Below are 12,675 nucleotides of genomic sequence, written 5' to 3' on the forward strand. Positions count from 1 at the left end.
GGCAGAACAGAGAACAAGTCCTTGCCTCCTGTGCTGTCCCTGCATCCTCATACAACCAGATGGAAGCAGATTTCAGCTGTATGCACATCAATGCACAAATGATCCTGCAGTCCTAGAGGCACAATAGGATCTTTGGGCCTGTTGCTTTGGTTTATTGCATTAGCACATTGGTGCCTCATGCTCGACAAAACTTGGAGCTGAACTTTTAGAAGTTGAGAATATTGAGATTCTCACCGCCCCCAGCTGATGATGTAATCTGGTTCATGCCCAGTAAGGGGTGAACCAGATTAGCATAGATTAATGATGGTTTAAATATTCAAATTCAGCTCTTAGAATAATTGTCAGGGAAAATTAATGCTCATACCAACAAACTGGTTGACGTAGAGCTGACGGGAATTACTATTCGTCTCCAAAACCAGAGACCAGGCGTGATGAACATGCTGGGGGGCTTTCAGGTCATTGCGGCCCCCGGGAGGTCAGAGGCATGTCTGGACTGTGTCCTGACACTGCCCTTGTACTATGGCAGGAGGGCATTGCCATATTGGAACTGTCAAGGTTTATGGCCTGAAGGGGTGGAGCCTTTGATGATCCCACACACAGCAGGATGTAGCTCACTTGATGGTGGGGAGCAGGGTCTCTGATACTGGCGTCGGCCGGGTGTGGGGTAGTGCTTAAGACAGGCATGGGCGGGGCAGTGGATGGGACTGATGCCGGACATTGGGAGAGACAGAGGAGAGTGGGAGGGGATTGCAATTGGGATCGCGCTCACGGAACTGGCGACCAGAGATGACACTGAGAGGCCAATTTTACCAAATCGGGACTAAGTGCCGGGAGTGGCCGTAAATCAGACCCACGCTCCAGCGCCCTCATACGCCTTTTTTCGGAGCGGGTCTAGTGGGCAGGGCCTAGCGCATTTGCATCTGTCGGAGCGCCGAACTGCGCATGCACAGTTCGGGAAGAATCTGACAGAACGCGCCCGGGCGCAAAACAAAAAGCAGAGAGCGGAAAAAGCCTCTCTGCCATTCATCCTCTGGTCGGGGGGGGGGGGGGGGGGGGGGGGGGGGTGATGGCGGGGATGTGACATCTCATTCCCTGGGGGTGGGGTGGGGTGGAGGGGGGGGTTGTGATGTCTCATTCCCTGGGGGAGGGAGGTCTGCTGCGTGTCTGTGGTCGATCCCTCCTGGCACCATCACTGGTACACTACCAGCCACAGATTACTCTTCCCTGCATGTGTGTGAGAGAGCGGGTGAGATGGCTGTGGCTGGTAGTGTACCAGTGAATGATCCCTCACACCCCCCTCTCCTCCCCCCCCCGAGGATGAGACGTGACACTCCCTCCCTTCCCACAACCCCGGGGATGATATGTCCCCCTCCCCTCCCACCCCCACCCCCCCCCCCCAGGAGGGCAATGTGGGCCCACCCCCTCTCCTCATCCCCCCCCGCCCCCCCACCAGAGTTCCAACTGGGCCCGTCCCCCCTCCTCCGGCAGACGCCAGCGGACCTGTGTGAAGCCCGGTCACTTCAGCCGTGGCTCGAAGTCAGTGTCCAGGAACATGCTGCAGGCTGTCGAAGGACTGAAGGTGAGCGGGAAGGATGGTGGAGGGAGCCCACGATCGAGGTAGGTTAGGGGTGTGCTCTGCCGGGGGGGGGGCCTGCTTCCCAGAGGGGTCTGATCCTGGGGTGGGGGGGGAGGGGGGGCTACCTCCCAGAGGGATCCGACCCCGGGGGGGGAGGAGGGGCTACCTCCCAGAGGGGTCCGATCCCGGGGGGAGGGGGGGGGGTCTGCCAGGGTGGTTAAAGGGGGTGTCCGCGAAGGGTGGGCCTCGGCGATTCCCCTGCCGAATAAACGTGCAAGTTGGACTTTTATTTATCAGGTCGGTAAAGGCGTGGACGCGAATTGGGCCGAATGCTGGTAAAGGGGGAATTGATGGTAAAGTTGGGCGCGCGCTGCATGCATTTAAATCGTCGCGCCGGCCGATTTGGGCACGCACCGGAACGGCGCCCGAATCGGCCATTGGTAAAGGCGCGATCCGCTAGGAATCGGGTGCGGATCGCGGCATAGGCCCGACGCCCAACTTTACCACCGCGAAGTTTTGGTAAAATCGGGCCCTGAGTCTTTTTTTGAGAATTATGCCCAATGTATTTACAAAATGCTATTTGGTCTTAACTGTGTTTCTTCTGATTGTCTTAGAATTCAGATCAGTGAAGCAGGAAAGAAATGAGGCAGAATCGCCAAAAGCTGAGGATGAAAATACAACTCAGGCCAGTGAAAAAAGTGAAGGTAAAAATGGAGAGGAGAACTATTTTCTGTGCTTGACAGAGTGGATAAATCATTTGCAACCATTTTGTCTGTGGACACAATATCCAGCTTTGATCAGTTCATAGTGTTTCCTCATCATATGCCATTTACTCTGCCTTGTAGAAGAATGTTGTCACACAAATTGCTCCGACTCTTTTGTCCAGTTAATTGAGATTTGGGAGAAAACTTCACCTGTTCCTGCTGGCTGTGCACCTTCACATTACCAAACAGATCATCACATTTTCCACGGCATTATTACACACACAATTTACCTGAAAGCACCCGATTTGTTGGCAGCATCACTGCCTAAAATTTTCTTCTTGCACATCTATCTCTCAGACCCAGGAATCCCTTGGTTTGGAATAAGCAATGATTGTTCTGAACTTGATATTTTCTGTTTCTCCCAAATTCCCAAGTGAAAAGTGTGCTCGGGGTTTGATAGGAACTTTACAACCTCCACAATGCACAGAGGGTACTCCGGGTGATGAGGAAAATCAATATTCTGAATATTGAACAGAATGCAAAGCTGATTAATATTCAGCTCCTGACTTTAATCACCGGTGCTCAGCTGTCTTTGATAGAAACTTTGTTGTTTCGGAACATGCCATTAACTCTTCCCAGTAGAAGAATACAGGCACTTAATTTCCTCTGAAATTTCCTGCAATGCCATAACAAAATTGTGTGTTTGGCAGAGCAGAGAGCAAGTCCTCGTTTTCTGTTCTGCCCTGCCTCCTCATACAACCAGATAGAAGCAGATTTCAGCTGTGTGTACATCAATCGCAATTAGGATCACCCAACTGACCCGGCGGTAACATCACTGTGTTTCCCGCTGGAGATGACATTTAGTGGCTGTAATTCTCCAAAAAAAAGACTCTGTGCACAGTGGTTAGCACTGCTGCCTCACAGCACCAGGGAGCCAGGTTCAATTTCTAGCTTGGGTCACTGTCTGTGCGGAGTCTGCACATTCTCCTTGTGTTTGCATGGGTTTCCTCCGGGTGCTCCGGTTTCCTCCCACAGTCTGAAAGACTTGCTGGTTAGGTGCATTGGCCATGCTAAATTCTCTGTGTACCCGAACAGGCGCCAGAGTGAGGCGACTAGGGGATTGTCACAGTAACTTCATTGCAATGTTAATGTAAGCCTACTTGTGACGCTAATAAATAAACTTTTTTTTCAAAGAAAAAGCTCTTTGTTCTTCCTTGCATTACTTCTGATTGTCTTAGAATTCAGATCTGAGAAGCAACAAATAAATCAGGCCGAGTTGCCAAAAGCTGAGGATGAAAATGCAACCCAAACCAGTGAAGAAAATCAAGGTAAAAATGGAGAGAATTATTTCCTGTGTTTGACAGGGTGGATAAGTTTTTTGCAACCATTTCTTCTGTAGACAAAAATGTCCAGTTGTGATCAGTACACAGGATTTCCTCACCTAATGTCATTTACTGTGCCTGGTCGAAAAATGTTGTCACACAATTTGCTGAGTCTTTTGTCCAGTCGCTTGGGATTGGGACAAAACCTCACTCTGTTCCCTGCTGGCCGTGCACCTCCACATTACCAAAAAGATCATCACATTTTCCTCAGCGCTATTATACACAGAATTTACCTGAAAACACTCAATGTAGCATCACTTCTTGGAACTTTCTTTATGTATCTGTATTTTGAATTTTACAAACTGTTTAAAAGGAGGATTTCAGACCCAGGAATTGATTGGTTTGGAATTAGCAATGATTGTTCTGAACTTCATTTCTTCTGCTTTTCTCAAATCATAAGTGAAAAGTGTGCTAGGGGTTCGATAGGAACTTTGCAACCTCCACAGTGCACAGAGGTACTCAGGATGATATGGGAAATAATTTAGAAGGTAGCTACTGTTGAACTGAATTTATTTTTGGACTGATTAATATTAGGAGAAAGAGAGGAGTTGATGATAATTTTCAGTATAAGTAGCTATTGGCATCAGAAACTGTCAATCAGAATACATGATGTGGAGATGCCGGCGCTGGACAGGGGTAAACACAGTAAGAGTTTTAGCAACACCAGGTTAAAGTCCAACAGATTTATTTGGTAGAAAATGCCATTAGCTTTCGGAGCGCTGCTCCTTCGTCAGATGGAGTGGATGTCTGATGATGGAGCAGCGCTCCAAAAGCTAATGGCATTTGCTACCAAATAAACCTGTTGGACTTTAACCTGGTGTTGTTAAAACTCTTACTGTAATCAGAGTACATTTAGGCACCACACTGACATGAGTCATTTGTGATTGTTTCCAGTTCCATTCAATAACAAACCGGTGAAGAAAGGTACAATCTGAAAATGCTTGAGCCACTTAACTTCCCTCAAGAGGATTGCTGATAACCCATTTTCTCTGAGTTTGGAGATAGTCTATTTCCAAAAACTGATGACGAGAGATATTGGGAAGCAAGCAGAAAACCTGACCCGTTTTATGGTTACAGTGGTTCGTTGTGTGTGATTGACAACATAACTTGCGAAGAAAAGTGGGATATTGAGAGATTGTTACAGCAATCCACAGCACCATCCAGATTGATGGTATCAAGTCTGTTAATGTAGAACTTCACACATTGTAATTTGATCAAATATTCTATTATAGTTCACACTACATTGCAGGAAATTGTTTGCAGGTCGTACCCAAATTTCTGCAGAGCACATGGTAGTCAGCAACCTTTACTCTCTCTAGCTGCTGTCGTCAGAACCACTCGTTGATGATTAGAATTCAGTTTATTAAAGTTTTTTTCAGGACTTTAAATCATTTGCATTGTTGCAAGGGTTTGTTTGAGAAATGGTTTTTGCAATTATAAGATGCTGGAATCTTTTCCAGGCTGACACTGGGTGGAATCTTACCAAAAAATGGCAAAGTGTCAGGGTCCGACTGTAAACCGGCGTTTCTCGCCAGATCAGAGGAATCCTTGTCAGGAAAGGTGGGCGTGTCTCACATCATCATTTTGAGGCCCCCCCCCCCCCCCCACCCGAAAACAACAGTCATCGCTTGCATCTTCGCCTCTCTCTCCCACGACTGTCATGGGCCAGTGCCTTGGCATGTCCCTCTCCCCCTGGGGCTAAACTCACATCTGGGTAAATGTGTTGTAAACTTTGCTGATGTGGCCATGTTGGCAAGGTTTGAAAATACAGCTGGGATCAATATTTGGCAGGGGGTGGTTAATGATATTGAAATTTATTAAAGTATATTTAAATGAGGTTCTCTTCCTTTGTGGGCGTGACCCTCGTGATGTCACCAGTGAGAGGCAGGGAAAATCGTGCAATGTGATCTCTCCGGAGGGAATCGCCTTTCCAGATTTTCAGCCTGTGGCACTCTTCTCTCTGATGGTGAAAGTTTGCTGACTGTTTGGAATTAATGCTATTTACTCTTAACTACATTTCTTCTAATTGCGTTAGAAAGCGGATCAGAGGAGCAGAAAATAAATGAGGCGGAATCGCAAAATGCTGAGGCTGAAAATGAAACTCCATCCCATGAAAAAAAACAAGGTAAAAATGTAGAGGAGTTGCTGGTTGATGAGGAAAATACATATTCTGTACATTAGACAGAATGCAGTACTCATTAATATTCAGCTTGTGACTTTAATCATAGATACTAAGGTATCTTTGACAGAAACTTTGTTCTTTCTGAACATGCCATTTACTCTTCTCAGTATAAAAATAAAGGCACATAATTTACTCTGAAATTTCTCTCAATATCTTAATAAGTATTATTGGAGTATTGTGTACAGTTTTGGTCACCTAGTTACAGGAAGGATGTAAATAAGGTTGAAAGAGTGCAGAGAAGGTTCACAAGGATGTTGCCGGGACTGGAGAAGCTGAGTTACAGAGAGAGATTGAATAGGTTGGGACTTTATTCCCTGGAGCGTAGAAGATTGAGGGGAGATTTGATAGAGGTGTATAAGATTTTGATGGGTATAGATAGAGTGAATGCAAGCAGGCTTTTTCCACTGAGGCTGGGGGAGAAAAAAACCAGAGGGCATGGGTTAAGGGTGAAAGGAGAAAAGTTTAAAGGGAATATTAGGGGCGGCTTCTTCACGCAGAGAGTGGTGGGAGTGTGGAATGAGCTGCCGGATAAAGTGGTAAATGCGGGGTCACTTTTAACATTTAAGAAAAACTTGGACGGGTTCATGGATGAGAGCGGTGTGGAAGGATATGGTCCAAGTGCAGGTCAGTGGGACTAGGCAAAAAATGGTTCGGCACAGACAAGAAGGGCCAAAAGGCCTGTTTCTGAGCTGCAATTTTCTATGGTTCTAAAATTGAAAATTTTGCAGAGCAGAAAGCAAGTCGTCACCTTCTGTTCTGTCCCTGCCTCCCTATACAATCAGATAGAGGCTGAATTCAGCTGCGCGTACGTTAATACAGATATTACATCATATGCTATTGAGGCCTGTTGCTTTGGTGTAAATGCATCTGCACATTTGTGTCTCATGCTTAGGCAAAACCTGGAGTTGAACTTTTAAAAGTTGAAAGTAATGTTCTGAAGGTTACTGTTATGCACTGGCACTTCTGGCATCGTCAAAGACTTCAGACATCGTTAGGAACGAAAGATATTTATTGATAAAGAGAAACTTGGTATTGAGGTTTGCAGCCCTCAGCTGCCTTGGAGCCTGCCTGGCTTCTCCAGTCCTTACATGCTTACTACATGGCTTCCAGATGTACTCTACCTAAGGGAAGACTCCATCCTCTGGGGTGATTGCTTACTCTCAGTTCCCATTGGTCCCTCAAGCCACATGATGGTAAAGGAAAGGTGCAATGGCAGTGTTTAATCAGAGTGTGTGCACTAAAACATGGTGTGATAGATGAATCTAATTGTTTATGCTGAAGAATTGAGCAGATAGTTGCTATTGTACTGAAAGTATTTTTGACTGATTAATATTTGGATTAAGAGAGCAGATGATATTGATGAGCTTCAGTATAAGTAGCTGTTGGCATCGGAGACTCTCGCAAGAGAGACTATAATGGGATTTGCGATGGGAAGATCTCATGTTGAGATTCTCACTGCCGACAGTCGGCGATGTAATCTGGTTCATGCTCAGCGAGGGTGTGAACCAGATTATCATACATTAATGATGATTTAAATATTCAAATTCAGCTTCAAGACAAATTGTCAGGGAAAGTTAATGCTCCCACCAACTGGCGTGATGCCGGCAGGCATCACTATTGGTCTCCAAAAAGGAGACTAGATGTAATGAACACGCCGGGGGCTTACAGGCCATTGCAGCCTCTGGGTGATACCCTGGCAGGTTGGCATTGCCAGGTTGGAACTATCAAGTGGTGTGGCCTTAAAGGGGCCGGGCCTGACGACGTGGTACCTTAGGTGATCCCATTGCGAGGTCCTGCTCACTTAAGGGGGGGAAGGGGACTTGATATCAGCACTGGCCGGCGGATAGGGGGAAAGGGGCTTGACATTGGCATTGACGGGACAGTGGAGGTGGACTGATGTCGGATATTGGAGGAGAGAGGTGGGAATCTTTAACCTTATTTTGTGATTGGGGCGTTCACCTGAGGAGCTGGCCTTGCCACCTCTTTAGGCCCTGCCCCCGTCATTAACATTGCGAATCACCACTCCCTCCATAAAAATGAATAAGTTGGAGAGGATTGCAATTGGGACCGTGCTCAAGGAACTGGCAGCCAGAGATGACACTTTGTCATTATTTTTGGAAAATTACACCCACTATGTTTACAAGATGCTATTTGCTCTAACCTCTGTTTCTTCTGATTACCTTAGAATTCAGATCTGTGAAGCAGGAAAGAAATCAGCCAGAATCACTAAAAGCTGAGAACGAAAATGCAACTCAAGGCAGTGAAGAAAATCAAGGTAAAAATGGAGAGAACTATTTCCTGTGTTTTACAGAATGGATAGATTATTTGCAACCATTTCTTCTGCAAACAAAAATGTTCAGTTGTGATCAGTATAGTGTTTCTTCACCAAATTTACTCTGCCTGGTAGAAGAATATGGTCACACAATTTGCTCTGAGTTTCTTGTCCAGCCAATTAAGATTTGGGAGAAAACTGCACCTGTTCCCTGCTGGCCGTGCACCTCCATGTTACCAAACAGATCATCACATTTTCCTCGCCACTATTGTACACTCTATTTTCAGCCTGTGGCACTCTTCTCTCTGATGGCGAAAGTGGGCTGACTGTTTGGAATTAATGTTATTTGCTCTTAACTGCATTTCTTCTAATTGCATTAGAAAGCGGATCAGAGGAGCAGAAAGTAAATGAGGCGGAATCGCAAAATGCTGAGGCTGAACATGTAACTCCACCCCATGAAAAAAAACAAGGTAAAATTGTAGAGGAGATGCTGGTTGATGAGGAAAATAAGTATTCTGTACATTAGACAGAATGCAGTACTCATTAATATTCAGCTTGTGACTTTAATCATAGTTACTAAGATATCTTTGATAGAAACTTTGTTCTTTCTGAACATGCCATTTACTCTTCTCAGTATAAAAATAAAGGCACATAATTTACTCTGAAATTTCTCTCAATATCTAAATAAAATTTGAAAATTTTGCAGAGCAGAAAGCAAGTCGTCACCTTCTGTTCTGTCATTGCCTCCCTATACAACCAGCTGCGTGTACGTTAATACAGAAATTAGACAATATGCTATTGAGGTCTGTTGCGTTGGTGTAAATGCATCTGCACATTTGTGTCCCATGCTTAGGCAAAACCTGGAGTTGAATTTTTTAAAGTTGAAAGTAATGTTCTGAAGGTTACTGTTATGCACTGGCATTTCTGGCATTGTCAAAGACTTCAGACATTGTTAGGAATGAAAGAAATGTATTGGTAAAGAGAAACTTGATATCGATGTTTGCAGTCTTCAGCTGTCTTGGAGCCTGCCTGGCTTCTCCAGTCCTCACATTCTTACTACATGGCTTCCAGACGTATTCTGCCTGAGGGAAGACTCCATCCTCTGGAGTGATCACTTACTCTCAGTTCCCATTGGTCCCTCAAGCCACATGACGGTAAAAGAAAGGTGCAATGGCAGTGTTAATCAGAGTGTGTGCACTAAAACATGGTGTGATAGATGAATCTAATTGTTTATGCTGAAGAATTGAGCAGATAGTTGCTATTGTACAGAAAGTATTTTTGACTGATTAATATTCGGATAGAGAGAGCAGATGATATTGATAAGCTTCAGTATAAGTAGCTGTTGGCATCGGAGACTCACGCGTGAGAGACTATAATGAATATTGGGCAGAATGCAAAGCTGATTAAGATTCAGCTCTTGACTTTAATCACAGGTGCTCAGCTGTCTTTAATAGAAACTTTATTCTTTCTGGAAAAGCCAATGACTTTTCCCAGTATAAGAATACAGGCACTTAATTTACTCTGTAATTTGCTGCAATGCCTGAACAAAATTGAGTATTTGGCAGAACAGAGAACAAGTCCTTGCCTCCTGTGCTGTCCCTGCATCCTCATACAACCAGATGGAAGCAGATTTCAGCTGTATGCACATCAATGCACAAATGATCCTACTGTCCTAGAGGCACAATAGGATCTTTGGGCCTGTTGCTTTGGTATTATTGCATTAGCACATTGGTGCCTCATGCTCGACAAAACTTGGAGCTGAACTTTAGAAGTTGAGAATATTGAGATTCTCACCGCCCCCAGCTGATGATGTAATCTGGTTCATGCCCAGTAAGGGGTGAACCAGATTAGCATAGATTAATGATGGTTTAAATATTCAAATTCAGCTCTTAGAATAATTGTCAGGGAAAATTAATGCTCATACCAACAAACTGGTTGACGTAGAGCTGACGGGAATTACTATTCGTCTCCAAAACCAGAGACCAGGCGTGATGAACATGCTGGGGGGCTTTCAGGTCATTGCGGCCCCCGGGAGGTCAGAGGCATGTCTGGACTGTGTCCTGACACTGCCCTTGTACTATGGCAGGAGGGCATTGCCATATTGGAACTGTCAAGGTTTATGGCCTGAAGGGGTGGAGCCTTTGATGATCCCACACACAGCAGGATGTGGCTCACTTGATGGTGGGGAGCAGGGTCTCTGATACTGGCCGGGGGTGGGGTAGTGCTTGAGACAGGCATGGGCGGGGCAGTGGATGGGACTGATGCTGGACATTGGGAGAGACAGAGGGGAGTCTTTAACCTCATTTTGTGGTTGGACATCCCCTGAGGAGCAGGTCTCGCTGGCGTCTTTAGGCCCTGCCCCTGTTATTCACGTTGCAAATCATCACCCCATCCATAAAAATGACTGAGTGGGAGGGGATTGCAATTGGGATCGCGCTCACGGAACCAGACATGACACTGAGTCTTTTTCTTTTGAGAATTATGCCCAATGTATTTACAAAATGCTATTTGGTTTTAACTGTGTTTCTTCTGATTGTCTTAGAATTCAGATCAGTGAAGCAGGAAAGAAATGAGGCAGAATCGCCAAAAGTTGAGGATGAAAATACAACTCAGGCCAGTGAAAAAAGTGAAGGTAAAAATGGAGAGGAGAACTATTTTCTGTGCTTGACAGAGTGGATAAATCATTTGCAACCATTTTGTCTGTGGACACAATATCCAGCTTTGATCAGTTCATAGTGTTTCCTCATCATATGCCATTTACTCTGCCTCGTAGAAGAATGTTGTCACACAATTTGCTCTGAGTCTTTTGTCCAGTTAATTGAGATTTGGGAGAAAACTTCACCTGTTCCTGCTGGCTGTGCACCTTCACATTACCAAACAGATCATCACATTTTCCACGGCATTATTACACACACAATTTACCTGAAAGCACCCGATTTGTTGGCAGCATCACTACCTAAAATTTTCTTCTTGCACATCTATCTCTCAGACCCAGGAATCCCTTGGTTTGGAATAAGCAATGATTGTTCTGAACTTGATATTTTCTGTTTCTCCCAAATTCCCAAGTGAAAAGTGTGCTCGGGATTTGATAGGAACTTTACAACCTCCGCAGTGCACAGAGGGTACTCCGGGTGATGAGGAAAATCAATATTCTGAATATTGAACAGAATGCAAAGCTGATTAATATTCAGCTCCTGACTTTAATCACCGGTGCTCAGCTGTCTTTGATAGAAACTTTGTTGTTTCGGAACATGCCATTAACTCTTCCCAGTAGAAGAATACAGGCACTTAATTTCCTCTGAAATTTCCTGCAATGCCATAGCAAAATTGTGTGTTTGGCAGAGCAGAGAGCAAGTCCTCGCTTTCTGTTCTGCCCTGCCTCCTCATACAACCAGATAGAAGCAGATTTCAGCTGTGTGTACATCAATCGCAATTAGGATCACCCAACTGACCCGGTGGTAACATCACTGTGTTTTCCGCTGGAGATGACACTTAGTGGCTGTAATTCTCAAAAAAAAAGACTCTGTGCACAGTGGTTAACACTGCTGCCTCACAGCACCAGGGAGCCAGGTTCAATTTCTAGCTTGGGTCACTGTCTGTGCGGAGTCTGCACATTCTCCTTGTGTTTGCATGGGTTTCCTCCGGGTGCTCCGGTTTCCTCCCACAGTCTGAAAGACTTGCTGGTTAGGTGCATTGGCCATGCTAAATTCTCTCTGTGTACCCGAACAGGCGCCAGAGTGAGGCGACTAGGGGATTGTCACAGTAACTTCATTGCAATGTTAATGTAAGCCTACTTGTGACGCTAATAAATAAACTTTTTTTTAAAGAAAATGCTCTTTGTTCTTCCTTGCATTACTTCTGATTGTCTTAGAATTCAGATCTGAGAAGCAACAAATAAATCAGGCCGAGGTGCCAAAAGCTGAGTATGAAAATGCAACCCAAACCAGTGAAGAAAATCAAGGTAAAAATGGAGAGAATTATTTCCTGTGTTTGACAGGGTGGATAAGATTTTTGCAACCATTTCTTCTGTAGACAAAAATGTCCAGTTATGATCAGTACACAGGATTTCCTCACCAAATGTCATTTACTGTGCCTGGTAGAAAAATGTTGTCACACAATTTGCTGAGTCTTTTGTCCAGTCGCTTGAGATTGGGACAAAACCTCACCCTGTTCCCTGCTGGCCGTGCATCTCCACATTACCAAAAAGATCATCACATTTTCCTCAGCGCTATTATACACAGAATTTACCTGAAAACACTCAATGTAGCATCACTTCCTGGAACTTACTTTATGTATCTGTATTTTGAATTTTACAAACTGTTTAAAAGGAGGATTTCAGACCCAGGAATCTCTTGGTTTGGAATTAGCAATGATTGTTCCGAACTTCATTTCTTCTGTTTTCCCCAAATCCACAATTGAAAAGTAAGTTCGGAGTTTGAAAGGAACTTTGTAACCTCCACAGTGCACAGAGGGTTCTCAGGATGAGAGGGAAATCAATATTCTGTATATTGGACAGAATGCAAAGCTGATTAATATTCATCTCTTGACAATAATCACAG

At 44.9% G+C, this 12,675-nt stretch overlaps 1 protein-coding gene across 24 annotated transcripts in view; it reads left to right on the forward strand.

The window, feature by feature from the left end:
• Window positions 1-12,675, forward strand: part of LOC144497181 (uncharacterized) — a 41,458-nt gene that overhangs the window by 22,332 nt on the left and 6,451 nt on the right. For 17 of the 24 annotated variants that reach the window (XM_078218027.1, XM_078218039.1, XM_078218038.1 and 14 more), the window contains 7 exons: window positions 2,191-2,280; window positions 3,519-3,608; window positions 5,698-5,787; window positions 8,030-8,119; window positions 8,497-8,586; window positions 10,659-10,748; window positions 11,988-12,077. In XM_078218027.1, coding sequence (XP_078074153.1) covers window positions 2,191-2,280; window positions 3,519-3,608; window positions 5,698-5,787; window positions 8,030-8,119; window positions 8,497-8,586; window positions 10,659-10,748; window positions 11,988-12,077 — 630 coding nt within the window. The remainder of the gene's footprint in view (window positions 1-2,190; window positions 2,281-3,518; window positions 3,609-5,697; window positions 5,788-8,029; window positions 8,120-8,496; window positions 8,587-10,658; window positions 10,749-11,987; window positions 12,078-12,675) is intronic. The other 7 variants (XM_078218030.1, XM_078218032.1, XM_078218034.1 and 4 more) reach the window with 7 other exon arrangements.

This window comes from Mustelus asterias, chromosome 8 (assembly GCF_964213995.1).
Source record: "Mustelus asterias chromosome 8, sMusAst1.hap1.1, whole genome shotgun sequence".
In the NCBI taxonomy this organism is placed as follows: domain Eukaryota; kingdom Metazoa; phylum Chordata; class Chondrichthyes; order Carcharhiniformes; family Triakidae; genus Mustelus; species Mustelus asterias.